This window comes from Drosophila suzukii, chromosome 3 (assembly GCF_043229965.1).
Source record: "Drosophila suzukii chromosome 3, CBGP_Dsuzu_IsoJpt1.0, whole genome shotgun sequence".
NCBI lineage: Eukaryota > Metazoa > Arthropoda > Insecta > Diptera > Drosophilidae > Drosophila > Drosophila suzukii.
Window position 1 is genome coordinate 78049376 of NC_092082.1, and position 24274 is coordinate 78073649.

The window sequence follows — 24274 nt, forward strand, 5'->3', positions numbered from 1 at the left end:
TGAAACACGATATGTTTATGATTTCAAAAAAAAAAATAAGGTTTGTAATATTTAATTCATGGTTTTAAATTTAAATATAAAGTATATTTATATTTGTGCAAGCGGCTAAAAATCAGGGCTCAGTTACTCTATTTATAGCTCCATTGTTCCAATATTGACGTGAACCATTGACGCTACTTTGACAAAGTTATTTTTGCAACAGTCGGGCCCACTGGTGGTGTTGCCAGGCCAGAACATTTTTAGAGTTTAAGCAAAGTGTTATACTTAAAAATTTATTTTTAGAAATATGTTAGTTTTATAATTTAATTGAAACAGTTGCCATTACTGAAATTAATCGATGCTTAAGAGCCAACATCGATACTGCAAATATTTGCAAGCATCGATAGTATCGGCTGATCGATGTAGTTCCATCTCTACTTTCCACCACTTTTTCCACCTGGCAACATTTCCATCGGTGTTTTTCGGCATAGAGCATTTTTTATCTGAAAAAAGGGATTTTTTTTTGTGCAATGGAGGGTGCGGTTAAACTCAATAACTCTAATAACGCCACGCCGTTGCCGCAGCGCCAGCAGAGGGGCAATCTAGCCAATAAGAATCTCGGCAAGCACACTGCCCCGAAGCAAAACGCCGCAAGCGACGGTAATCCTGCTGAAAAAAAACCACGATTTGGGCCGAACACCCAGAATGGAGGTGGAGGTGGAGTAGCCGGAGGTGGTGGTGGTGCCGGAGGCGGTGGCCGCGGCGGATTCACCGGCAACCGCGGCAATCGTGGAGGCCACCAAAATCAAAACCGCCAGGGTTTCCAGGGTGCAAATAATGCTAATCAGAAGCAGCCGAACGAATCGCCGAAGCCGGCTGCGGCCAATGTGCCCGCAAAGAACAATGAACCCGCAGCCGCCACTCCAGTTCAGCCTAGCCAGGACGCCAGCCAGGGTCAGGACAATCAAGGAGCCCAAGGAATCCAAGGTAACCAGGGAGGACAAGGACAAGGGCAGGGCTTCAGAGGACGCGGTGGCGGAGGTGGCCAAAACCAAAATGCCAACCAAGGAAATCAGGGAGATCAAGGAGGTCTAGGTAACCAAGGAGGCCAGGGAAACCAAGGAGGACAGGGCAACCAAGGAGCACAGGGCAACCAAGGAGGCCAGGGATTCAGAGGACGCGGCGGAGGAGGTGGCCAAAACCAAAATGCCAACCAAGGATATCAGGGAGATCAAGGAGGTCAAGGTAACCAAGGAGGCCAGGGTAACCAAGGCGGACAGGGCTTCAGAGGACGCGGCGGTAGCGGTGGGCAAAACCAGCCCAATCAGAATGCCAGCCAAGGACAAGGCCAGGGAAATCAAGGTGGCAGTCAGGGAGGAAACCAAGGCGGCAACCAGGGAGGAAATCAAGGAAATAACCAGGGAGGACAGGGCTTCCGTGGACGCGGCGGTGGCCTCAATCAAACGATCGGCGGCGGCGGTGGAGGTGGAAACCAACAGCAGCGTGGTAACCGTGGAAATCGGTCTGGAGGACCAGGAGGCATGAACAATACCATGGGCGGCGGCGGCCAACGCGGCGAAGATTTCTTCATTGCCCAGCGTCTGCGCAGCATTGGCGGACCCACCCTCGAACTGCCGCCCATTGAAGTGCCCACCGAGACCAAGTTCTCTGGTCGCAACCGTCTGTATGTGGGCAATCTGACCGGCGACATCACCGATGAGGAGCTGCGCGAAATGTTCAAGCCGTACGGCGAGATCACCGAGATCTTCTCGAACCTGGACAAGAACTTTACATTCCTGAAGGTCGACTACCATCCAAATGCCGAGAAGGCCAAGCGCGCTTTGGATGGCTCAATGCGCAAGGGGCGCCAGCTGCGCGTCCGCTTTGCGCCCAACGCCACCATTCTGCGGGTGAGCAATCTCAACCAGTTTGTGTCCAACGAGCTGCTTTACCAGTCCTTCGAGATCTTCGGACCCATTGAGCGCGCCAGCATCACCGTGGACGACCGTGGCAAGCATACCGGCGAGGGCATAGTGGAGTTCGCCAAGAAGTCCTCGGCCAGTGCATGTCTGCGTCTGTGCAATGAGAAGTGCTTTTTCCTGACGTCCTCGCTGCGGCCGTGTCTGGTGGAGCCGATGGAGGTGAACGACGACAACGACGGGCTGCCGGAGAAGGCGTTGAACAAAAAGATGCCCGACTTTTGCCAGGAACGTAGCGTCGGACCGCGGTTCGCCGACACGAACTCGTTTGAGCACGAGTACGGATCGCGATGGAAGCAGCTGCACGGCCTGTTCAAGAGCAAGCAGGACGCCCTTAAGCGTGAGCTGAAAATGGAGGAGGACAAGCTGGAAGCCCAGATGGAGTACGCTCGCTATGAGCAAGAGACAGAATTGCTGCGCCAGGAGTTGCGGAAACGCGAGGTGGACAACGAGCGCAAGAAACTGGAGTGGGAAATGCGCGAGAAGCAGGCCGAGGAAATGCGAAAACGCGAGGAGGAGACCATGCGTCGTTACCAGGGCGAGGTGCAGAGCCACATGCTTCGGCAGGAGGAGGACATGCGCATCCGTCAGCAGGAGAGCGCATTGCTGAAGCAGGCCCAGCAGCTCAACTCGATGCTCGATCTGCAAGAGGGATTCGGAGGCGGCGGCAGCAACTCCGGCTTTGACAACTTTGGGGGTGAATCACCATTTGAAGTTTTTAGAAACAACAACAGCAACAATTCCACCATGGTTGGAAACAACTCTGGTCCCGGAGGACAGGATAAGCTAGAGGCTTTTGAATTCGGTGCTGGCGGAAATCGCGGCAACAATGTCGGCGGAAACAATGCCCTGTGGGGACGCCGACGCTTTTAGACACTGAACCCACATTAAACGATAAACAAAGATAAAAGAACGTAATCTCATTGATTATGCTTTATATTTGACATTTTACTCGATTGCGAGTGAACCACATAAAATTACACAAAGGGATCGTGTAAGCGAATATGCAACACACATTTAATATCATTTGATTTCATACTTTGAAAACTATAATAATCGTCTATCGGTCTCAACAAGGAATCCACCATGAAGTAATAATAAGGAAATGACAAAAGAAAAACCTTAAGAAATTTACAATCCAAACCCAAAAGGCATGCTTACAAGATGTGCAGTATTGCAAAGAGGAAAACACTTAAAAATTCCCATTCATCTTTTAACCATTACGTACATCTATTTAATCATAACGATAATTTTAGATATATGTAGTGACTATCTCCAGTAACAAGATTACTTTTTGTCTATCATTCAAATTAAATATATGAAGATATGACTGAATTTATTTTTTATTCGGTAGACTTTATAATAGGGGTCATTTGGAAACCAAGACGGGGGGTTTTTTACTTTTATTAGTTTAGTTACAACTCGCTCTTGTATTTCAGTATATTTTGTAATTATATCTCTGTCTACTGAATTATTTTTAATAAAAACGGCCCGGAACTCAATAGTATTACTGCTTTTCATTATGGTGGGATGTGTCTTTCAAAGCAGCAAAAGTTATACAATTCTAGCTGCTTAGACTTTTTGAGGAGGCGATAATACCACATTTCTATTTAAAGGATGACTAACATCAGCCCCAATTCCTTCGGTTATCTTCAATTCCAACTTACTGCCCATATATTACGCCAGCATGTAATCAATTGTTCCAACATAAAATTTAATTTGGTCCACTGGAGTAATCTATTGTCTGACCCCTGATTGCACCCACCCCCATAATTACACAATTATATGGATAGCTAAACGACTATTATCTGTTTTGCTGTGTGCTCAATTATAGTTGTAATCAATACGAGGCTCCAGCGCGGAAAATCACAATCAAATAATAATTCATTTTTGTACAACAAAAATTTTAAATTTGCTGTCTAACACCAAAACTATTTTTCCATTTTTTTCTTTAAAGTAGAACAGCTTTGATCAACTTAATTACCTTACAAAACACAATGAACGGGTTTGATTTGTCCTGATTAACTTATGTTCTGATTAACCTAGAAAAACTAACATATATATCGCTTCCGTTTCGAGATCTGATTTCGGAAAGTTGCTTAAAACAATAAAGATTTTAATAGAGTTAAGGAAAAACAAAAATAATTTAAAATAGGTGGCTATCCAAGAATTTAAATTAAAGCAAAATAAATTTAAACTAACTGAGACAAAATATTTCGTTAAAAAAAGTCCTGTTTAAAAAATATATCCAGCCCTAGTTTCACTTATCTACGGTCACATTGCGACTTTACCGATAGTCAGATAACGCCTTTAATATCGAATAACGATAAAAAAAACTCAGCCTAGGAAAATTGATTTTTCGCTCAAACCGAAAGCAACACCTTGGCTTTGGCTTCAATTACATTTCTGGGAACCGAATCGAACTTCGGCCTTAATAGAGACAAAGGAAAGCCAAGACAAGATGGCAGCATCACAGGTTGACCAGGTGAGCAAGGGGAGATATTCGCAAAAGCTTTTCGGCCAGAAAACGGCGTCGCCATTGTGCGGGAAACCCAAGAGCTAAGATACCCATTTTCCCCTACAGAAACGTGCCCTCAACAAGCTGAAGCACGACTTGGAGCCCTTCCGGACGGCCATCGTGGGAGCCTACGGCGTGCTCACCTGGGAGAAGCAGTACCACGCCGGAGTGGTGTTCGGCGCCACCAGCGTCCTGTACTTGGTCCTGTGGTATCTGGACCTCTCGCTGATCACCCTGCTGTCGCTCCTCGGACTGATCAGCTTGGTATTGGACTACATATTCCCAACGGTATCGCGTCTCATCTTTGGGGGAGTCAACTGGGATGGCGACCAGGAGGCCAAGTTCGAGGACGTCTGCGGTCAGGTTTGTGCTGTCAAGAGCAACATGGTGCTCTGGTACGAATACCTCTTCAAGGAGCGCAAATCCACAGTGGTGAGTGTATACAAGAGAAATGTAATACAATTATAGCTATTTCACTTAAAACTTGTACCCTTCCAGTTCGTGATCATCATAAGCCTGGGTCTCCTGGCTCTCGCCTGGATTGGAGCCATCATCAACAATCTTCTGCTCATGTATCTGGCCACCCTGCTCATCGCCATGTGGCCAGGGCTGCAGAATAAGGACGTCTTCAAATCCATTACCCAGAAGGCCTCGAAGATCATTAACGACAAGATACAGTGCGGCAAGAGGAAGCTGCAGTAAAGAGAATATCAACGCAAACTAGCAGATACACTCATCACCATTTGACCAAAAAATATAAAACAAGCCTAAGTCATCTACTTGCCATCATGCACACATCGCATCACTAAATACACCTTCGAGCATTGAATTTGAAACTATGAGTATCGTAAAAGATAAGAGCAGCATATTGAAAGTATTTTCATCGGAAATCTAGCAAATCCCGTCGTGGTCTTGGCCCCATCACATCTCCTACTATAAGTTTGTAACATGTAAGACCGAAAGAAATCTCGAAGCGAGGCGTACGGAGAGAGAAAAAGAACGCGCAACAAAAGACAAGACATTTTTGTGATTATTTTGTGAGTTAATTGAAATTTATGATAATCCCAAGTAAGATACAAAAGAACTTAAGCGTCTATTGAACTATATTTAAATAAAGATTTCAACTGAATAGATCGAATCACTTCCGGTCCCTAGATCTAGACCGCGTGCGGGATCTTGCGTGTTTGCTCTTCTTGGTCTTTTTTTTGTGCTTGCTGGGGTGCCGACGATGATTCTCAGTAGGGCTTTCATCGCTCTCCAAACTGGACTCGTCGTCCGCCCTTTTCGATTTGTTTTTTGACTTTTTCGAGTGCTTTCTGGACTTTCGACTGGATGACTTTTTCTTGTGCTTCCTGCGCTCGTATGCAGAGTCCGAGTCGCTTTCGGTGGACTCTCCTGTATCATCTGCCTCGTCTGAACTGCTCTTCGCCCTTCTGCTACTCCTGGGACTCTGTGACCGCCGCCGATCACGGTCGTCGCGCTTACTTTTAGAGGAACTTGTGCTGCTGGGACTGGGCGAACGACGCCGCTCACGATCCTCGCGCTTAGATGCCGAGGAGCTACTGCTTCGTGGGTCTTGTACATATTTCTTTCTGTCCCTATCCTCCTCCTTGAAAGCTTTGCCCTCCTCTTTGTAAGACCTGTGTGCTCTTCGGCTATCATCCTCATATGCCCTGCGATTTTCATCTTTGTAGGACTTTTTGTCTTCATCCTTGGAAGACCTTTTGTCCGCATCCTTATAAGACCTTTTGTCTTCATCCTTATAAGACCTTTTTTCCTCATCCTTGCATCTCCTTCGATACTCGTCTTTGCTAGATCTCTGTTCCTCCGATTTAAAGCTTTTGTGATCGAGATGTTCGGTCCGATGTGATCTTGCCTCCTCCTTTCGGTCTCTGTCCCTGCTCTCTGTTGACTTTTCCCGCTTCACAATAATTTGGCCACGCTCATTTTCATGTTTTTTAAACTCTTCGTACTTGGCTGAGTCTGAAAATAGGAAATAACGTTACGACTGCTTAGCTTCATAGAGATTTTTCCGAATTCCAACTTACTTATGCACTTTCCAAACTGGGAGTACTCTTTCCGGGACACGGGTTGGCAGAGGAACTCGTTGAACGCCTCCTTGTTACCTCCAATAGCCATTTTGACGATAACTCGACCGGCATGGTCGTCGAAACCTTGGATTTGGCCATACTGATCCTTTTGCTTGCCGCCCAGGATACGCACGTAGGCCTGCTTCTTGATCTCGAGTACTTCGTTTTTCTCCGGCTGAACTAGCAGTGCTTTAGGTTTGAGTGCCTTATCAGCACCCAGACCCATTCCCTTGGGTCGCAGGAAGGGAGCATCGTCAATTGGCCCCGAACCCTTCTTTTTTGGCGGCGGATCCACCCAACCCATGCCGCGAAGCATCGCCAGACCAAACTGCTGGATGGGAATATTGTCATAGTCATCGAGTGTTGCCTCCTTGGCGCCATCGAGAGGTAGTTCGTCGGCTTTTACGGCGGGAAGGACCAGTTTCTGACCATCTATGCCTTCGGCACCATTATTTTGGCTGGCGGATAGTAATTCCCTAGCTGCTCGCTGTTCCAGGCTTTCCGTAGTACCGCCTGCGGTGACCTCCGCAATCGATTGGGCCGCTGAGGTCTCCTCCTCCGGGTCCGGTTCCTCCTCACCCAGCAGAACCGCTCGTCGTCTCATCAAACTAGCCAGGGCGGTCGAAGTCTTCTGAATGCCAATCGTTCGGATGATCAGCGGGGCGGCCTCCACTTTTTCGCTGGAAATGGCGGTCTAAAATAAGATCCTTAAGAAATAATAATCATTTAACTTACGCCACCGAAATTATTTCGTTTCCCTCCAAACATTTTATCAGTTCCACCTTGCTTTCCTCTTTTGGCTGCTTGCTGGGAAGGATGTTCGGTTTCTTGGCCAATTTACTGAAGCCAAAAGATATCTTTTTGGCGTCCATGGCTTTATCTTTCTTCTAGTTAATAAATTAGTAACTAAATAATATTAAATAGGAGAATGACGCCAAAATTGTTCGTAAACAAAGAAGAAAACAGCTGTTTTTTTTATTATCGATATTATATCGATATTAATTTAATGCGTTTAAAATGCAGACGAGGTAACAATCGCTTCACACTACAAATTATCTTAGCAAGAACGAAAAAACAGCTTTAACTCCGAATGAGCGAGTTCGCCAAAAACTATTAAAGTGCATTTAAGTAAATATTGTTCGTTAAGTTCTCGCCGAGTTCATGGCTGCGAGATGTTTTTTGCAGTGTTCTAGCTGCCTTGTACTGTGTAGAATACAAAGGCGTCAATCAGGGTTTTTACTAACTAACAGACCAACACCAAAAATGAATAATTTTTTCTCTCTTCTAAGAAAAATAGAATAGCAAAATGGCTGTTTACACTTTTAGAAATCACTGTTTTCTTCAATTCCGCGACATCGATAAGATGTCAGTGTAAGCACACTGTTTCAAGATATCGATACTTAAAAGAGCGGCTCGAATTTTACGGAATTTGAATTAAACTCGTAAAGTATAAAGATAATTTTCGCAAAATAAATGAAAAACTATTCTAAAGTACCCACAGGACGTAACAGAAGTAATTAACGAGCCGGTCTGCCCATTTTTTTTTATAGAACTTTCTCGAATAGTGTGTCATCGATTGTTTAAATAAAGGAGTTCTGCATATTACGTGGGGAAACACAATTCGAATGACACGTAACATTGACGATTCTATTTGCCTAAAGCAATATGGTGCCTTTTTAAGTGGTTCGCGAATGGCCCAAGACCACTTACCTAAAAAAATACATGTCAAAATAATATCGATATGCGGCTACGGCGATAACCCTATTTATAGTCGATACCTTTCTACCGCGTGGTCTTTTTTCTACCGCAGCAGACATTTTTCAGAGTTCAATTGTTTAAATAAGCAAAAAAATGTTCGGTGGACAGCAGCCAATACTCGTGTTGAGTGAGTATAAAATTTTCACCTCGCAGAGCCCAATTGCAATCGAATTATCCGCCGGCAGGTCAAAACACAAAGAGAGAATCGGGCCGCAAAGTGCAGTTGGAGAACATCCAAGCCGGAAAGGTATGACTCATGTCTGGTACTTGGGTTTTCGGGATCTCGTGCTCTTCCGGCCATCTGCTGACTTAAACTCCTTTTTCCAGGCCATCGCCGATGTGATCCGCACCTGCCTGGGGCCCCAGGCCATGCTGAAGATGCTGATGGACCCCATGGGCGGCATCGTAATGACCAACGACGGTAACGCCATCCTGCGCGAGATCACCGTGCAGCATCCGGCGGCGAAGAGCATGATCGAAATCGCCCGCACACAGGACGAGGAGGTGGGCGACGGCACCACATCGGTCATCGTCCTGGCCGGCGAGATGCTGGCCGCTGCCGAGCCCTTCCTACAGCAACAGATCCACCCCACCGTGATCATCCGCGCCTTCCGCGAGGCCCTCGAGGACATCGTCGGCCACCTGCAGTCGCAGCTGAGCATCACGCTGGACGTCAAGGACAAGGCCAAGATGGCCGATGTGGTCAAGGCCTGCGTGGGCACCAAGTTCATCGGCAAGTGGTCAGATCTGGCTGTCAAGATCGCCTTGGACGCCGTCGAAACGGTGACTCTGAGCGAGAACGGACGTCTGGAGGTGGATATCAAGCGGTAAGATACAAATTCCTATGTTACCAGTACTTTCGTGAGAAGTAGAACGTGTTTTACAATTTGGCATATTTTAATTTTTTTAAAAATGGCGCTTTCCATAACCTCGAATTTTACTACAATATAATAACTTTATTTCACCCATAGCTATGCCAAGGTTGAGAAGATTCCCGGTGGTGCTATCGAGGAGTCGTGTGTGCTGAAGGGCGTGATGATCAACAAGGACGTGACGCACGCCAAGATGCGCCGCTACATCGAGAATCCCCGCATAGTGCTGCTCGACTGCTCGCTGGAATACAAGAAGGGCGAGAGCCAGACCAACGTGGAGATCATCGGGGAGCAGGACTTCACCCGCATGCTGCAGATCGAGGAGGAGTATGTGCAGCGCATCTGCGCGGACATCATTGCAGTGAAGCCGGATCTGGTCTTCACCGAGAAGGGTGTCTCTGATCTCGCCCAGCACTACCTGCTGAAGGCTGGCATCACGGCCATTCGCCGGCTGCGCAAGACCGACAATTTGCGTATTGCTCGCGCCTGCGGTGCCACCATCGTGAACCGCACTGAGGAGCTGACCGAGAAGGATGTGGGCACGGGAGCTGGCCTGTTCGAGGTCAAGAAGATCGGCGATGAGTACTTCACCTTCGTCACTGAGTGCAAAGAGCCCAAGGCCTGTACCATTCTGCTGCGCGGTGCCAGCAAAGACATTCTGAACGAGACGGAGCGCAACCTGCAGGATGCCCTGCACGTGGCCCGCAACTTGGTGTTGGAGCCGCGTCTGGTCGCTGGCGGCGGAGCCGTGGAGATGGCCGCATCCCAGCTGCTGACGCGCAAACAGGTCAAGGGACCCTACACAGCGGTGGCCCACGCATTGGAGATCATACCGCGCACACTGGCCCAGAACTGCGGAGCGAACACAATTCGTGCCCTAACCGTCTTGCGCGCCAAGCACGCCTCCCACACCGGCGAGGGCGTCTGCGCCTGGGGAATCGACGGCGAGTCCGGGGAGATCGTGGACATGAATGTGAAGAACATCTGGGAGCCGTTGGCCGTCAAGCTGCAGACCTACAAGACCGCTGTGGAGACTGCCATCCTGCTGCTGCGCATCGATGACATCGTCTCTGGATCGAAGAAACGCGGCGGCAATGAGCCTACCAACCCAGCCGCCATGGCCCAGGGTCAGGAGTAGTAGCCTGCGATCAACCACGTGTATTAATAATGCTTACTATCCTTTAATACTTAATTTAACACACAAACGAAAAAAAACACAAAATCCCACAAACGCCACCCCAAATGTTTAACATTTAGCTTGGGCCGGGCATTGCTGGCTTCTCTGGAAGGAGGAATCGCATCAGCGGGCCGCCTTCACACAAATTCTTCTGCATTTGCTCTCATTAACAGAACACAAATAAAATTGTTAAAACTCATAAATGCTTTCTTTAAATTAAATTTTTATTTACGGCATGCTTGAAGTAGACCATTTATTTGGAAAACAAATCAGTAGAATTCACAAACATTTATAAATAACTAAATACACATACATACTTTACAAATGTAATTAGTTAGTTATCTCAATTAATCTTCTTGACCCACATCATAAAGTCTTTCGTCCATCAATTTAAGCACCTCCAAGCCAATCGAAGTGAAGTGGGGATGCAGAAACCGGGCAAACAGCTCTAAGCAGTTTGGATCCGCCTGATTCTCCTCCAGCTGCAGGTACTCCCTAAGCCAAGCCAGTAGTGGTGGCTTGTGGGAGTGCACAATGCTAGGCACGCTGAGAAGCAGCTCGGTCTTCAGGATGTCCTTCCCGTAGTTCTCAGGAGCATCAGAGCGACAGGCCAAGTAGAGCATTTCGTACGGCTGTTTCTGGGTGGTATCCGCCAGCAAAGGACCAATCAATTCATGGTCTGTGCTGAGTTTGTACCATCGGAGCCTGTGAAGCAGCCTTAAGTGCCAGCTGGGCAGTAGCTGCTTCTCCAGGGCCACCTGATGCAGCGTTGAATTGGTGCACCAGATGGCCACCAAGGATCTCGGGTGTGTGAGCCTGGATATCGGGATGTGCGATAGTTGGTCATTGCTCAGCATCGAGTACCCCAGCTCCTGCTTGGCCCGCTTTAGCCTGCGAATGTACCTATTCCGCCACGGAGGATCCAGCACGATGAGATCATAGGCGGGCAGCAGTTGGTGCAACAGAGCTGGCATATTGTCCACATTATGGTTAAAGAATTGGGATCGATTGGGAATCAAGTACACTCTGCTGGACTTGTCTTTTCCCTGAAACCTTTGTACCCGTCCGCTTTCGTTGGCTCCATGGAGTTGGGGCAGGGTGTAAGCTTCCTCCCAGTGCCTTTCTATCGATGGAGTTTCCGCCTGGTTAAGGGGTTTTGGCAGAAGTTCCAGATATCCATTTACCACCTTCAAGTCTTCTAAGGATAATGATGACGGGTCTTTGCCAGCGTTCCTCTTGCGTTTCCTGGACCTCGCATCATCACTTTCCAGATGCGGATGCGCCTTCTTGACATGAAACTTGAAAAGCTCAGACTTGAGTTGAAATTCATATGCTTCGTTTATCAGTTTCCTGTGATCCAAGAAAACTGCATGTCTTGTACTGTCTGTCTTCTTTGGTAAAACCAACATCCTCAATTTTCTTGACCGACCTAATTGCGGACGGTCATCTTTGGGCCGCCGTTCTGGCCGTCAAATCAGCTGTTCTTAATGTTAGAGATGCGTAGGCTAGGTGACCATGTTCCAAGTATTCATTAGCGACCAAATCATCCCTGCACTTATCGGTAGTACTTAGGGCGCCAAGTAATAGACGTTCAATATAAAATTTATAATCATCATATCATATTATAGTTCGTAACGTTTAATGAGCTTTATACATACATATATATGTTAATTTTTTAATTTTCATTTGGAACAGGTTTGTTACCACGTTTTAAACCTTTTATTTTCTGTTCTCTTGAGTCCCAATTTAAAATTTTTGTACTTTAAATTTGACACTTCCTTCCTGTTGGAGAAATCATTCATCCCCAGCTAACATTTTTCTTTTGTAATAACAATAAAAAGAAACTGGAGTCAAAAACCCTAAAAAAACACCTGCTAAATTAATAACAACTATTATTTAATAATCTCAGGTGAGCATTATTTCTAACTTACCCACCATTAAACCGCAGGCATATCTTGCCGTTAGGGTAAAGCTGACGTAATCCAAAATACCCCATACATTTAGTATGAAATAAATTAATATTAAGGAACTAAGAACTAACCATATAAAAGCATATGGCACCAAAAATTTTATAAATCGCTGCGTATTTAAGGTAAAATTAATACTCAACAAGTAATATATAAAAACTAACCTTTTTCATATAGATGAAATACATGGTTGGTATCAGAAGAATCACCCACAAAAATAAAATGCCAAATGTTACGACATATTTATAAATTTGACGCGGCACTGAATAATCTTGAAAGAGGATATTGAACAGAGGGATAGCCAATGCCACAACACCGAGAACAATAAGAGCACTTGTGCGTCTCGAAATTTTGCACATTTTACAATTTTTGATTTGTATTTAATGACAATGTATTCCGTGTGACAAAAAAATCCTTGCATTTGCTTAAGTACAATTTGCAAAATTATTTTTCGGGATTCCTTCACATGAGAATACCTCAATTTTTGTGGCTTAAATCGAAGAAGTCCCTTATATGGGTAAGCAAATTGGCGTGGAGTCTTAGATGTCCTTGACGGCTGTAGTATTTAAGCTCCTTGCTGGAATTTTCGGCCACAAATCTCAGCATCGTCCATGTGCCCAGCTCATATTTACATCGAATAGGGTTATGTTTTTGAGCTTCTTGCAGGATGAAGAAGGCGGGTGCAGATTCTACATTGAACTTTTTTGGGATACTAACATCATGTATATCCATTTTGTACAGTCGCACTGACTCCTGTTTCAGTCTTTCGCCTAGCCTATCCAGATTAATCATTAGGCTATTATTAATCTCCGTGCCATTCTGCAGGGAGTTGTATAAACAAATGACTAGATCTTTATCAGATGCGTACACAAGCTCGTTCCAGCTGGCCAAGTTTATGACCTCCACCTTTGGGTCCTTGGAGGTGGGTTCCTTTACATTCCCGTTTATTACCTGTTCACAGAAATCCTTTAGGCTATCCAGATCGGGCAATTTCGGTCCAGAAAAATTGCCAAAGAAGAACACTTCACCAGTCGCACTTACGGCGTAGATCAGCGGAAATGAATCCAGGGTGAAGGCATCGTCGTCCCGGAAAAAGCTAAAGTCGTCCTCATTAAAGATATACGACTGCCACATATCATCGACGTAAACGTCCATTTTCACGCTGAGAGTTTCAGGGGCAGCAAGTCTGTAGGCTATCTCTACCCATTTTTCCAGAGCTCCAAAGTCATCGGCAAATACATGGAGCATTACCAGTGTGGGTCTCTTGTGGGTTTCCCAAGACTTTCGCATTTGTCCAAAGTTGGGAAGACGCTGCAGTCGATCTTTAAATTTACCCGGAAGGAAGTTACTGAAGTTGGGAGGTGGCGGATTGTAACCGCAGTAATACCGAGACATTTTAACAGTATAACTACTCTAACAAGTGAAACTAGAGGGTGGACTGACTCACCAGTTGTTTAGTCATAATATTTGCTTATCTATAGCGGTGGGTGTGATTCGTTAAAATATCGATAGAACTTATGAGAAACACATTTTAAACTGTTCAAAAGGTAACAACCAAAAGGTAATAACCATTATCGTCGAATCGGTTCCAGAGGGGACACATCTGCATACCCTCGACATTGAAATTAATCGCTCCAGCACCCGTCTTGCTTATGAACTGCCCAAAGACACCCAACCCCAGGTTTTTTTAGGGATGCAGGCCTTTTACTCTTTCTTAGAACACCCTATTATTAACAGTACACAAATAAAATAGTTAACATTTATAAATTAAATGTTGATTTACGGCATGCTCTAAGAAAACTATTTATCAAAAAAAAAGCAGTAGAATTTTCAAGCCTTTATAAACAACTAAACAGTAACATCTATACATTTTACCAGGGCCTTTCTATCGATCAATTTATCACCTTCAAATCCTTTAAGGGGGACGATGCCGGGTCTTCTTCCTGGACCTTGTGTTCAGTTAGTCAGTCATTATAAAATTCATTATTTGGTACAGGTTTCTTACCACGTTTTAAACCTTTTTTCCTATTCTTTTAAGTCCCAATTAAAATTTTTGTACTTCAAATTTTTTCATTCACCCGAAGCCAACATTTTTCTTTTGTAATAACAATAAAAAGAAACTGGAATAACAAACCCTGTAAAAACACCACCTAAATGAATAATAACTATTATTTAATAATCTCAGGTGAGCATTATTTCTAACTTACACACCATTAGAGGGAAGAAAATTTTAAAATCTAGGTAAAAGTAGATGTAATCCAAAACTTGGAACATATTAAGTAGGAAAAAAATAAATATTAAAGAACTTAGAACTAACCATATGAAAGCATATGGCACCAGAAATCTGATATATCTCTGCAAGTTTAAGCTAAAATTAATACGCAACAAGTCATATTTGAAAACTTACCTTTTTCATATAGATGAAATATATGGTTGGTGCCAGAAGAATAGGCCACAGCAATATGATTCCATATGATATTACATATTTATATATTGCACGGCTTTTAAAATGATTTTGAAAGATGAAAGTGAATACAGGGACAGCCACAGCAAAAAAACCGAGAGCAATAAACGCATTCTTGCGTCTGGAAACTTTACACATTTTAGTAATTTTATTTGTGTTTAATGACAATGTATTCCGTGTGACAAAAAAACCGATGCATTTGATACAATTTGCAAAGTACTTTTACGGGAACCTTAAATCTGAAAACCCCTTTTGTTGTTCCCTCATTTGGGTAAGCAAATTGGTGTGAAGTCTCAGATGTCCCCGGAGGGTGTAGTAGCTAAGCTCCCCGCTGAAGTTTTTACAAAATATATATCTGAAGCTATTAGGGATTTCAGTGGCGGATCCTGGCCAAGTCTTCTTTGAAAAAGGCTTATCCGAATGTAACTACGCCGTTACCAAGCAACCTGTCATAAGCAACGCTTGTTTACAAATGGAATCAATGAATCGTAATCTAAAGTATTAATATCTAGGCCGAAGTCACAATGACTGACCAAAGCGAACTTGACCAATTGGCCACTGCCGAGCTGCAGAGACTCCAGCGCCAGCATCGGGGTCTCCAACTGGACCTTCGAGGTCTCCTCGAGGAAAAAGCCAAGCGACTGAAAAAACAGAACCATATGATAAACGTTTTGCAAGTGGAACACCAGAAGCTAAAGGAGGAAATCAAGACGCTTGAAGGAGGCACTCATGCCAGAAAGAACACTTATGTGGGTGGCTATTGTATGGCTTAGTATCTTTAATAATTAGATAAACACCTTTGCAGAGGGAGAAACACCTAGGAACTCTCCAGGGACAGCAGGCGGACCTGCAAAGGGTGCTTCAAAATGAGCGGACCAATCTTTGGGAACTGGAGGGCCACATCCGAAAAATGGAAAAGGAGATTGATGCACTGCGCCGCAACGAAGTGCCCGATAACTGCTACAAGGACACCATTTGCAAGGTCCAGAAGAGCGTGGTCAAACTGGAGAACCGCTTGGATGTGGTCAACAAAAAGTGCAGCGATGTGCTCACCGAAAACAGCAAGATGCGGGACGCCATTAATCATATGCTGCAAGATCGGTGAGAAAAATTAAAATTAGTTATATGTCGGGGTCACTAAATACTATTTTTATTCAGAATGTTTTTATAAAAATATTGTTTATGTTATCAAATTTAAAGGGTTCTAATTTTTTCCCCAAATTTAAGATAGAAAACCGGGTGCTGAAATAGCTTTCTAATATTTTGATAACCTTTAAGGGCCAACTTCAACGACATGTGGCAGTCGATGGTCACTCAGTTCAACGAGGGCAAAAAGTTCATTATGGATTTAATAGACCAGTCGACTCTGGCCTTTGACCAGCGGGAGGAGTTGTGCAATAAGCTATCCGTCCTGAAGGACCGCAACGAGAACGATAAGGTGATGCACATCCAGGAGATGCGTGAGATGCAGCGCCGCCTGGAGCACGATGCTAAGTTACAGAAATTCTTCGACATCAAAGGCCAAAAGCGACTAAACCCGGAGCTGGAGCAGCGCGAGTTGGACAAGAAGCAGAACCAGAAGGAGAACTATGAGAGGCAGCTCCTGGAGTACAAGGAGATCATCGAGAAGATCAAATTGCTATACGGCGAGGAGGATGCGGAGCGACTGGTGGCCCAGTTTAAGCGGCAGGAGGACGAGAACTTTGCCCTCTTCAATTATGTCAATGAGCTGAGTCACGAGGTGGAGGTGCTGAACGATTCCACACAGGAACTACAGGATGAAATAGGTGGGTTTATGATTAAAATCATTAAAGTGTGACTTTACCCGTAAATATATTATTCGTTACATATATTGCCAACAGAACGTCAGAAATCAGAGCAGACCGAAAAGGAGTTGAAGCTGAAGACTGAGGCTCTGGATTATCTAAATGCTGAAAAAGAAAGAATTGAGCAACTCGCGGAGGAGACTAGAGAAAAGAAGCGCACCTTGAGCATCAGACTAGAACAGCTTCTTAAGGGCATCGAGGATATATTCAGGTTAGATCTTAAAAGATTTCCTCTAATCATTTTCAAACTGACAATCGTTTTGCAGACAATTGGCCTGTGATGATGCCCCCATTCTAAATGTACTCAGTACCAAGACATTTTTGACAGTTCACAATGTGAAGCTTTTCATTGGCGTTATTGAGCGACGGGTCAATTTGATCATCAGCGCCATTAATATCGAGGACAACTCTAACAAAATACTGGCCAGAAAAGATCGTGTTCCCAAATTCAACATTCGGGAATCGGCCAAAACTAAAAATTGAGGATAAATAATGGAAACATGATCATAATCCCCACTCTCATATATATAAATAAAGGAAACACGATCATAATCCCCACTCTCATATATATAACCTACTCATTCGTCTTTAATAAATAAATCCTATAATTTTAACAAAGGAAACGTGCTTTTATAGTGAAAATGTAAGATCTAGTGAGATAAAAGGCAAACAAAAATCTGTTTGTATAAATCTGACTTTCTTGAGACTAGTTTTATTTAGTATACTTTTTCTTTCAGCTTAATCTAGCATTGGCTGGAAAACAAAAGAGTATGGCCGCCGAATCTCTGAATACAAATCTATTCTAATTGGAAGAAAGCTAACTTATTTAAGGACTTAGGCCCTGGTTTCCATGCTTCTCTTTATCGCATTCAGAATCATGTCATCGAAGTACTGGATATTGGTCAACACCGTCAGGCTGTGAGCACACTGATCTGCATTAGGTGCATTGCTGATTATCCCGAATAGGTAGTGGCGAGCGGTGTTTTGGGTGGAGAAGGAAGTGGTCTGTACTTCGGAGGTGAATCCTCCCCCACTGTCACCCTGGCAGGCCAAAGACTTGCCCTGTGTGAAGATGCAGAACTTGTCCGCCTGAATGTCCTGCAGATTCTGCCGGCACTCGGAGTTGGCCTTGGATACAGCGGGCACAAATTGCAGTTCGTGCTTGTTTTCAATGCTCCAGCCAGCAAACTTTCCCTGCACTTCATTTGTTACGCTCTCCTTCTCCGCAAATTTGGCAAAGGTCACGCAAATGGGTCGAATCACATGGCTCAGCTCGAAGGGCTCGTCGAGGGTGAGTAGGGCCAGATCCTGGTAATAGTTCTCTGTGCGACCCTTATAGCCACTATGGGGGATAAATAAATGTTTAGGTATCTGTTGAAATACATACAGTTTGTATCTTACGGCGCTATTTCGATGAGCCTCACATCCCGCCGCTTGTCATCCGGTGTGGTCTCCCCGTAGTTGCGATAGAACTTGGCCGCGATCACCCGGAATGTGTCGTAGCTATAAGGTAGTCGGGTGCCCTCATCGTATACGCAATGGGCAGCGGTTATTACGAGGTCCGGAGTAAGCAGAGATCCTCCACACTGGAAATGGTAGTCCTTCTCATTGTGCCACACGTACCTATACAGGGAGTTCTGATTAGAAATGCCATTCACTGATTCCAAAACTAGACTTACAATCCCACATGCCATGGTACAACCGTGTTGTTGATCGTATACCCATTAGCCGAGAAGCTCTTAGTGGGCGTGGCTATCTGTCCACAATCCTGTTCGCATCGCTGGCGACCTCTGTTCCAATAACCTCCCTTCATGCACTTCATCTCCGGCAGACTGCTAAGGGTCTTGAATCCAGTGGAGCAGACAAATTTGACCTCAGTTCCGGGTGGATGAAATGGCTTCTTGCATTCCACTTGCTGTCCGTTGTGAGTGCACAAGGCCTTGGTGGAGTAGCCATCGAATTCCCCAGAGGTGCTGCAGTATTCTACCGAAAGGAAAGAACCCCATATGAGACAATAAACCTACCATAGACCTTAAAAAGAACCACTTACTCACGCATTTCGGGATCGTGGAAGTGCTCCACTTCTTTTTGGCGCAATAACTGCTCTCCTCGCCTTCCAGAACATAACCCTGTTTGCAGGAGAAGCGCACAGTTCCCCGAATGATGGGCCCAGTCAGGATGCGGCTGCCCTCGCCCGTCAAGATGGGCCTTTCGTCGCCAATTGGCAGGGGACATCCCAGCAGCTCCAGGGGAGTCTCAACCGGCGCTGGGGTGGTGACCTTCTTGGTGGTGTTACAAAGCAGAGGGGCCTCATCGGATCCGTCATAGCAGTCGTTTTCCCCGTTGCAGGATAAGGAACCCGAGATGCAGCCACCTGTTCCGCACTTGAAGGAATACGCCGGACATTCCATGTGGCCGCACAGATCCACGGATTCGTCGAACCCGGTCCCATCCGCACAGTCGTCCTTGCCGTCGCACAGGAAATTGCCCTTGTCCAGGCAAATTCCGGATGGGCACTTGAACTCATTGTCCCTAAAAAGAAGTGTGTTTCAATAGTAAGTTAGGATATTTTTTAAAAGATGTATAGATGATTTTTCCAATTTAATTTATTTTTTTTCGAAATACCTGTTCTATTACTTACTGACAATTGCCCTGAAGACGTCGATCGTGCTGACGTATATCGTCCTCGTTGCCGCATCTCAACCTGGTTTCGTCGGAACCATCTGCACACTCTTTGACTCCATTGCATCCCGCTGTCCCAATCACACAGGCTCCATAGGTGCACTGAAAATAGGGTTTGGTGCAGTGCTGCCGCTGAGAAACGCAAGTCAGGGCCGTTTCATCGGATCCGTCTGGGCAATTCTTCTCGCCATTGCAGACATCATATTGCGATATGCAGCTGCCATTGTCGCACTCAAACTGGGAGCTATCACATTCCGAAAATACTGAAATTATCCCGTACTTAAATATATTAAGAAATCTACAAATATTCCTTGTTCGTCTTATGCAATTATTTGAAAGGATACTGAACCATGTTCATGAATTTTTAAGCACCATATCATTTTCTGCTTATATCCGAAATTTTTTATTTAAAGATCTTTAAATAGTTGCATTTTTAATATTTTAAATTAAATGCGAACGAGAAGATGTAAGTTGTATTTTTTCCACAACTGTGTTCCTTGAATTTAATGTTATTAGAAATTACTTATATTTCCTAGAAACGGTTACGTAGCTGTGAGAACTGCCGGCAAGTTTGCTAAAATAGCCCGTTTTTTATTATTTATTTCCGTAAACACTGGATTTCAATTTAAAAATAGTGTGCTCTCTTGTCTATACTAAGCAAATATATAACCAGCAGATATCAACAAAGATGACTGATGGGAATGCAACGCGCGATTTCAAGATGAACCGGCTTGAATCTCGTTTTGAGAATATCTCTCTGAGAGGAACTTTGTTTTGTATAACCATTTGAACATGCCAATATGTATACAACCAAAGCTCGCATATATGTACAGAAAATGTTTATTTTCGATCGAATTGTATTATCATTTTGAACTTTACTCACTTGTTCTGAGCCTCAGCGAGAACGCACAAAGAAACAATAGATTTGATAAAAACGAGTTGAGTTTCATAATCTCTTTTTTGCTATCTATCTTCCGGATGCACTATAAATGCACTTGAGAGCACAAAACACTCACATAGGTGGTTGTTAAAATAAGTGCGTACTGATAAAAGTGATTTGGAAAGCACGTGCGACCGAGCTTATAACGATGCCGACCGAGCTCACAAAGGGAACTGAGCTAAAGTAAATTCAAGCTGGATCTTATAATAACAATCACAAAACACGTTTGAAGAGCGCTTATCGTATCGACTTGATTGCTAAGAGTCTTGTGTGCTGTATAATAACGGACGAAGAAATAGTGAGTTTTGATTTTCTTAACCTAATAATTAATCTATACCGAAATTTCATTTATTATAGGAAACCTTTAAAACCAAAATTGCTCGTGATCTTTAAGACATTTTTTGAAGCATACCTTTAAAGACAAAGATGTCGCAGGACTTAGCGAGATAGGGGGATTTGTCCCCCAAAAACAGCCACCTCTGGCTGCGCCCCTGCTTCGATTATAAGACTCACAAGGGAATGAGTCCGTGCTAGAGTCTTAGCCGTGTTCCTTACCTTATATTTACATCATCTGTTTTTGTAAAATGTAAGTAGTATAAGTGTAAAATAAAAGTAAAAGTAAGACCAATATGTAAGGTATAAGTAAAATTCGTGTACATTTACTGTTTTAGAAGTGTATAAAGTAAACAGCTGAAAGAATGAGTCTGGAGTGAGGTCAGTTTTTGGACCCAAGATAAACAATAAAATTGGTCATTTAATTTTATTTAATAATTAATACGCAAAGAAGGTCTTTCAGGTTCATCTAGTTCTACCTCCTTTGCCATTTCATTGAGTCATAGAAATGAATATTCTATAATTAGTCATCCATTCCCATCTGGGTTATTGTTCCTTTTTTAGATCCATCACCCAGTAATAGAAGTTCATACCATAAACATTTTAGAACACACTCCTTTTCAATAAAAATCCAAAGACAATTCATAAATTGTTTAAATCGTTTTTTATTTGTTTCATTTTCCACATTCTCACTGGTTGCTGTTTGTTTTTGTGTTTGTTCTTTTACGTATAGTTCATATTGATAATTTACAACTTACGGAGCTAACATAGAATGGCTTTAAATTAGAGTTAAATAGATTAGGTATAAACGGAGCTTGCGGGTCCAATCGGCGATCGCGGGGAGGGGAAATTACGAGTAGAAAAAGTAGCTGCAAAGTATTTGTAGGTCTGATCTGATCTTTATTTAGGAAAAGTAGTAATCTCGATCTGGATAGGCTGCTCGTCCCGCCTGTCCGAGGGTCAGAGAGTCTAAAGTAAAAGCCACTAGCAATGTACACGTAAGTAGCGATTATTATTACTACGAATGCACTGGTATTACTTAAGTGAGTAGTAGGTAAATGGTAGAATGCAGTACTATATGCAAGACTCCTCCGAATCGGTCTCGTTTTTTACGTATATCTGTTGCTACGATAATCCACATTTAAATATTCAAGTATTGTATTTTAGCGTCTATTCTTGGTTTGCGGTGGCGGGGAATACCCCATCGATCCACGCCTCTCATTCGCCACTTTTTCGTTCAGTGTATGTATACAGTAACGTATCTCGGTTTGCGTTTAAAATCTATAACATTTAACTTATTCTTATTTACGTATTTGCATCTGCCTCCGTTCCGTTTCGCAGATATTTTCTCTCTTATTGTTTGTCCATTTATACTCGATCCATATAAATACATAAATATATATCAAGATTTATATATATATAATATATCTATAATCGAATCTTAGGCTCTAGTTACGTATACATCTTGTGCAGGGCATCGTTGGCCCCCAAACTGGGACAAACTGAGTTCGGAAACTCAACTGAAGGATCAAGTTTCGGGACACACCGACTTGTGATTCGAGCACAGCTCGTGGGGGGATCCACTAAACTATATATGGTATCGGTATCGTAGTCGTTATCTAATCGGTATATGGGTATCTCTATAGAGCGTACAACTCACGATCAATTAACGGAACGAGATCAAAAGCAATTTCGCATGCAAGCGGGCAGCCCGCAAACTCTCAAACAACTCAGGCTCTAATTACACTGGGAGAACAGAAAATCGCAATGGCAATGAACTAAAATAATAACACAACAATCGAATTCGTTTTCTCATTGTTTTTTTAGATTTTTTCAAAACCAATAATTTATTTGCGTTTGCCGGGGCAAACGGTTTGTCGTACTCCTCTTCTCGCCGCTTCTATCGGATAATCTCATAAACGCTTGTCATTAAACTAAACATAATAATAATAAAATTAGGCATTAATTTAATTTAATTTAAAAGGTAAACACACTACACATTACTTAAAGAAACAGCTTCACTCTAGTCGTTTGGGCGAGAACTAAACAAATTCGTTTAAAATTAAACAGAGTTAACTAAAATTGCATTATTTTATTTAATAAGCACAAACTATACACATTCAAATATTCGATCCTCCCAAAAACGTTTGTTTTTCGTTTCGCAATATGTTTACTTGGCTAACAAATTCTATTTATATTCAAGTTAAAATTTAATAGTTTTCTTTTTGTTTTTCGTTTCCTTTGTCACGTATCTTAAATTGGTTTAGAACTGGTTTTTACCAAAAATTCATATCAACAGAATTTTGCTCGCGCTCAACATTATATTGGTATAGTTTTTGTTTTGTTCTTAAATTTTTGAGTATTTTTCGCGAAAATTAATTTAAACATAGCAGTAAGCAACAAAGGGGGCAGGACATAGGTTTAAATTTCGAGGGATCTCTCTACATGTGGTAAACATAAATCTTACGCTTGCGAATCTTTTTTTAAATTTTTTTGCTTGGAACTAAATTAAAATTGTTGGTTTTTCTTGTTTAACTCTAAGTAGGTTTATAATCTGCGCTCTTTCCACTACTTTTATTTACTTAGCCTAGTTAATTAGTTTGTAGTTTTGTTTCATTTACGTATTTTCGGTTGCTGCTCAAACGCTTGAAATAATTCCATTAGGTTCGATTTAGGTTAAGTTTCGTATTCGCACAAGTACCATCAAAATATTTAAATATTATTCATTTAAGTAAATAGTTCATTTGTTACAATATAGTTGCTTTGTATCTGTCTCTGCGCCATTCCGCCTAATTCATCCCTACAGATCTAAAGGTCTATAGATCGATAGATCCGATGATCTACTGATCTAAGTGTCCTCCTTGGACCGCCGCCGCCGCAGCCGCTGCCGCCGCTGCCTTCTGGGCCTGCGCCTGCTTCTCCTGCTCGTTCAGCTCCTTGATCGCCTGGATCTCCTTCTTCAGCTTCATCCGCCGGTTCTGGAACCAGATCTTGATCTGTCGCTCCGTCAGGCAGAGCGCATGCGCCATCTCGATTCTCCGTCTCCGGGTCAGATAGTGATTCGTGTGGAACTCCTTCTCCAGCTCGAGCGTCTGGTAGCGGGTGTATGTCTGTCGGCCGCGTCTTCGCAGACCATTTGTACCTGGAGAATAGAGATGGGAATGGGTAAGAAATCTCTAAAATGATAATAATACAAATACTTTATTTTCAAAATGGACCTGGTGTTTATAAGCAATTTGTGTTCAAATATTTTAAGAATATTCCAGTGAACGTAATATTTATTTAGAATTTATTACTTCTATTTAAACAACAGGTTCCAAATGAATTCAGGATTTTGGTAGAAAAACATTGACAAAGTGTTTGATAGGATATTCAAAAGTATCCTAGTATCAACCAAAATAAATTACGGAAACACCAGAGAGGTATTTCAATGTATTTAAAATTTCAGGCATTTATAATGTGTATTAAAACAATTTTAATTTTAATTGCTTTATGAATTCAAAATTGTATACTTATTCTGTACGAATCATTGTCAAAATGTACGGCTATTTATATTTGGCCGTTCAACGTTCAAATTAAATTGAAAAATTGCAACAAGCTGCTCAACATTTGTTTGCTGTTCGCCGTTGTTTGGCCAAGTCGTAAATATAAATTCTCCTTTTTGCCAGCGATCATCAAGCAGCTCGAAC

The 24274-nt window shown here is 43.2% G+C and overlaps 9 protein-coding genes across 13 annotated transcripts in view; 4 read left to right on the forward strand and 5 right to left on the reverse strand.

Moving 5' to 3' along the window:
• Positions 1-423: 423 nt before the first annotated feature.
• On the forward strand, positions 424-3460 carry nonA-l (nonA-like). Of its 2 annotated transcripts, XM_065866808.2 has the most exons (2): positions 424-1068; positions 1237-3460. In XM_065866808.2, exons 1-2 carry the CDS (start codon positions 510-512, stop codon positions 2829-2831), a joined length of 2154 nt encoding a protein of 717 aa, XP_065722880.2. In that variant the 5' UTR covers positions 424-509; the 3' UTR covers positions 2832-3460. The 2 variants fall into 2 exon arrangements, with proteins under 2 accessions (XP_065722880.2, XP_065722879.2); XM_065866807.2 differs by having other exon boundaries at positions 424-3460.
• Positions 3461-4272: 812 nt separating this feature from the next.
• Arl6IP1 (ADP-ribosylation factor-like 6 interacting protein 1) lies at positions 4273-5614 on the forward strand. The gene is made up of 3 exons (XM_017082190.4): positions 4273-4443; positions 4543-4908; positions 4975-5614. Exons 1-3 carry the CDS (start codon positions 4420-4422, stop codon positions 5176-5178), a joined length of 594 nt encoding a protein of 197 aa, XP_016937679.2. The 5' UTR covers positions 4273-4419; the 3' UTR covers positions 5179-5614.
• Positions 5486-7527, reverse strand: LOC108015676 (G-patch domain and KOW motifs-containing protein). Its single transcript, XM_017082188.4, has 3 exons — positions 7302-7527; positions 6525-7246; positions 5486-6459 (listed from the first exon to the last, which is right to left on the reverse strand). The coding sequence occupies exons 1-3, from the start codon at positions 7436-7438 to the stop codon at positions 5615-5617; spliced, it is 1704 nt and encodes a 567-aa protein (XP_016937677.4). The 5' UTR covers positions 7439-7527; the 3' UTR covers positions 5486-5614.
• A 777-nt stretch (positions 7528-8304) lies between these two features.
• CCT3 (chaperonin containing TCP1 subunit 3) lies at positions 8305-10576 on the forward strand. The gene is made up of 4 exons (XM_036817853.3): positions 8305-8451; positions 8510-8571; positions 8652-9151; positions 9296-10576. The coding sequence occupies exons 1-4, from the start codon at positions 8418-8420 to the stop codon at positions 10332-10334; spliced, it is 1635 nt and encodes a 544-aa protein (XP_036673748.3). The 5' UTR covers positions 8305-8417; the 3' UTR covers positions 10335-10576.
• A 3-nt stretch (positions 10577-10579) lies between these two features.
• Mettl4 (Methyltransferase like 4) lies at positions 10580-11981 on the reverse strand. The gene has a single exon (XM_036817962.3). It carries the CDS (start codon positions 11780-11782, stop codon positions 10721-10723), a length of 1062 nt encoding a protein of 353 aa, XP_036673857.3. The 5' UTR covers positions 11783-11981; the 3' UTR covers positions 10580-10720.
• Positions 11982-12698: 717 nt separating this feature from the next.
• LOC108015683 (probable protein disulfide-isomerase ER-60) lies at positions 12699-13793 on the reverse strand. The gene has a single exon (XM_036817854.3). The coding sequence runs from the start codon at positions 13733-13735 to the stop codon at positions 12818-12820; it is 918 nt and encodes a 305-aa protein (XP_036673749.3). The 5' UTR covers positions 13736-13793; the 3' UTR covers positions 12699-12817.
• Positions 13794-15251: 1458 nt separating this feature from the next.
• Ccdc114 (Coiled-coil domain containing protein 114) lies at positions 15252-17174 on the forward strand. The gene is made up of 5 exons (XM_017082199.4): positions 15252-15553; positions 15610-15905; positions 16083-16591; positions 16667-16841; positions 16897-17174. Exons 1-5 carry the CDS (start codon positions 15329-15331, stop codon positions 17111-17113), a joined length of 1422 nt encoding a protein of 473 aa, XP_016937688.3. The 5' UTR covers positions 15252-15328; the 3' UTR covers positions 17114-17174.
• A 132-nt stretch (positions 17175-17306) lies between these two features.
• On the reverse strand, positions 17307-20427 carry modSP (modular serine protease). The gene is made up of 6 exons (XM_036817925.3): positions 20196-20427; positions 19272-19575; positions 18681-19162; positions 18310-18613; positions 18032-18253; positions 17307-17972 (listed from the first exon to the last, which is right to left on the reverse strand). The coding sequence occupies exons 1-6, from the start codon at positions 20260-20262 to the stop codon at positions 17465-17467; spliced, it is 1887 nt and encodes a 628-aa protein (XP_036673820.3). The 5' UTR covers positions 20263-20427; the 3' UTR covers positions 17307-17464.
• A 1986-nt stretch (positions 20428-22413) lies between these two features.
• The window catches only part of Ubx (Ultrabithorax), a 79379-nt gene continuing 77518 nt past the window's right edge, over positions 22414-24274 (reverse strand). For all 4 annotated transcript variants that reach the window (XM_036817883.3, XM_036817881.3, XM_036817880.3 and 1 more), the window contains one exon: positions 22414-23727. In XM_036817883.3, the coding sequence (XP_036673778.1) occupies positions 23426-23727 (302 nt within the window). In that variant the 3' untranslated portion in view covers positions 22414-23425. The remainder of the gene's footprint in view (positions 23728-24274) is intronic.

Coding starts and splice junctions, on each gene's coding strand:
- nonA-l (XM_065866807.2), top strand. CDS start 510: ATGGAGGGTGCGGTTAAACTCAATAACTCTAATAACGCCACGCCGTTG.
- Arl6IP1 (XM_017082190.4), top strand. CDS start 4,420: ATGGCAGCATCACAGGTTGACCAG. Junction 4,444..4,542: donor CAGCATCACAGGTTGACCAG/GTGAGCAAGGGG, acceptor TTTCCCCTACAG/AAACGTGCCCTCAACAAGCT. Junction 4,909..4,974: donor AGGAGCGCAAATCCACAGTG/GTGAGTGTATAC, acceptor GTACCCTTCCAG/TTCGTGATCATCATAAGCCT.
- LOC108015676 (XM_017082188.4), bottom strand. CDS start 7,438: ATGGACGCCAAAAAGATATCTTTTGGCTTCAGTAAATTGGCCAAGAAA. Junction 7,247..7,301: donor AACGAAATAATTTCGGTGGC/GTAAGTTAAATG, acceptor CGCCATTTCCAG/CGAAAAAGTGGAGGCCGCCC. Junction 6,460..6,524: donor CCAGTTTGGAAAGTGCATAA/GTAAGTTGGAAT, acceptor TCCTATTTTCAG/ACTCAGCCAAGTACGAAGAG.
- CCT3 (XM_036817853.3), top strand. CDS start 8,418: ATGTTCGGTGGACAGCAGCCAATACTCGTGTTGA. Junction 8,452..8,509: donor GCAGCCAATACTCGTGTTGA/GTGAGTATAAAA, acceptor ATCCGCCGGCAG/GTCAAAACACAAAGAGAGAA. Junction 9,152..9,295: donor CTGGAGGTGGATATCAAGCG/GTAAGATACAAA, acceptor TTTCACCCATAG/CTATGCCAAGGTTGAGAAGA.
- Mettl4 (XM_036817962.3), bottom strand. CDS start 11,782: ATGTTGGTTTTACCAAAGAAGACAGACAGTACAAGACATGCAGTTTTC.
- LOC108015683 (XM_036817854.3), bottom strand. CDS start 13,735: ATGTCTCGGTATTACTGCGGTTACAATCCGCCACCTCCCAACTTCAGT.
- Ccdc114 (XM_017082199.4), top strand. CDS start 15,329: ATGACTGACCAAAGCGAACTTGACCAATTGGCCACTGCCGAGCTGCAG. Junction 15,906..16,082: donor AATCATATGCTGCAAGATCG/GTGAGAAAAATT, acceptor ATAACCTTTAAG/GGCCAACTTCAACGACATGT. Junction 16,842..16,896: donor GGCATCGAGGATATATTCAG/GTTAGATCTTAA, acceptor ATCGTTTTGCAG/ACAATTGGCCTGTGATGATG.
- modSP (XM_036817925.3), bottom strand. CDS start 20,262: ATGAAACTCAACTCGTTTTTATCAAATCTATTGTTTCTTTGTGCGTTC. Junction 19,576..20,195: donor CTCGCTGAGGCTCAGAACAA/GTGAGTAAAGTT, acceptor GGATAATTTCAG/TATTTTCGGAATGTGATAGC. Junction 18,614..18,680: donor CACGATCCCGAAATGCGTGA/GTAAGTGGTTCT, acceptor TCCTTTCGGTAG/AATACTGCAGCACCTCTGGG.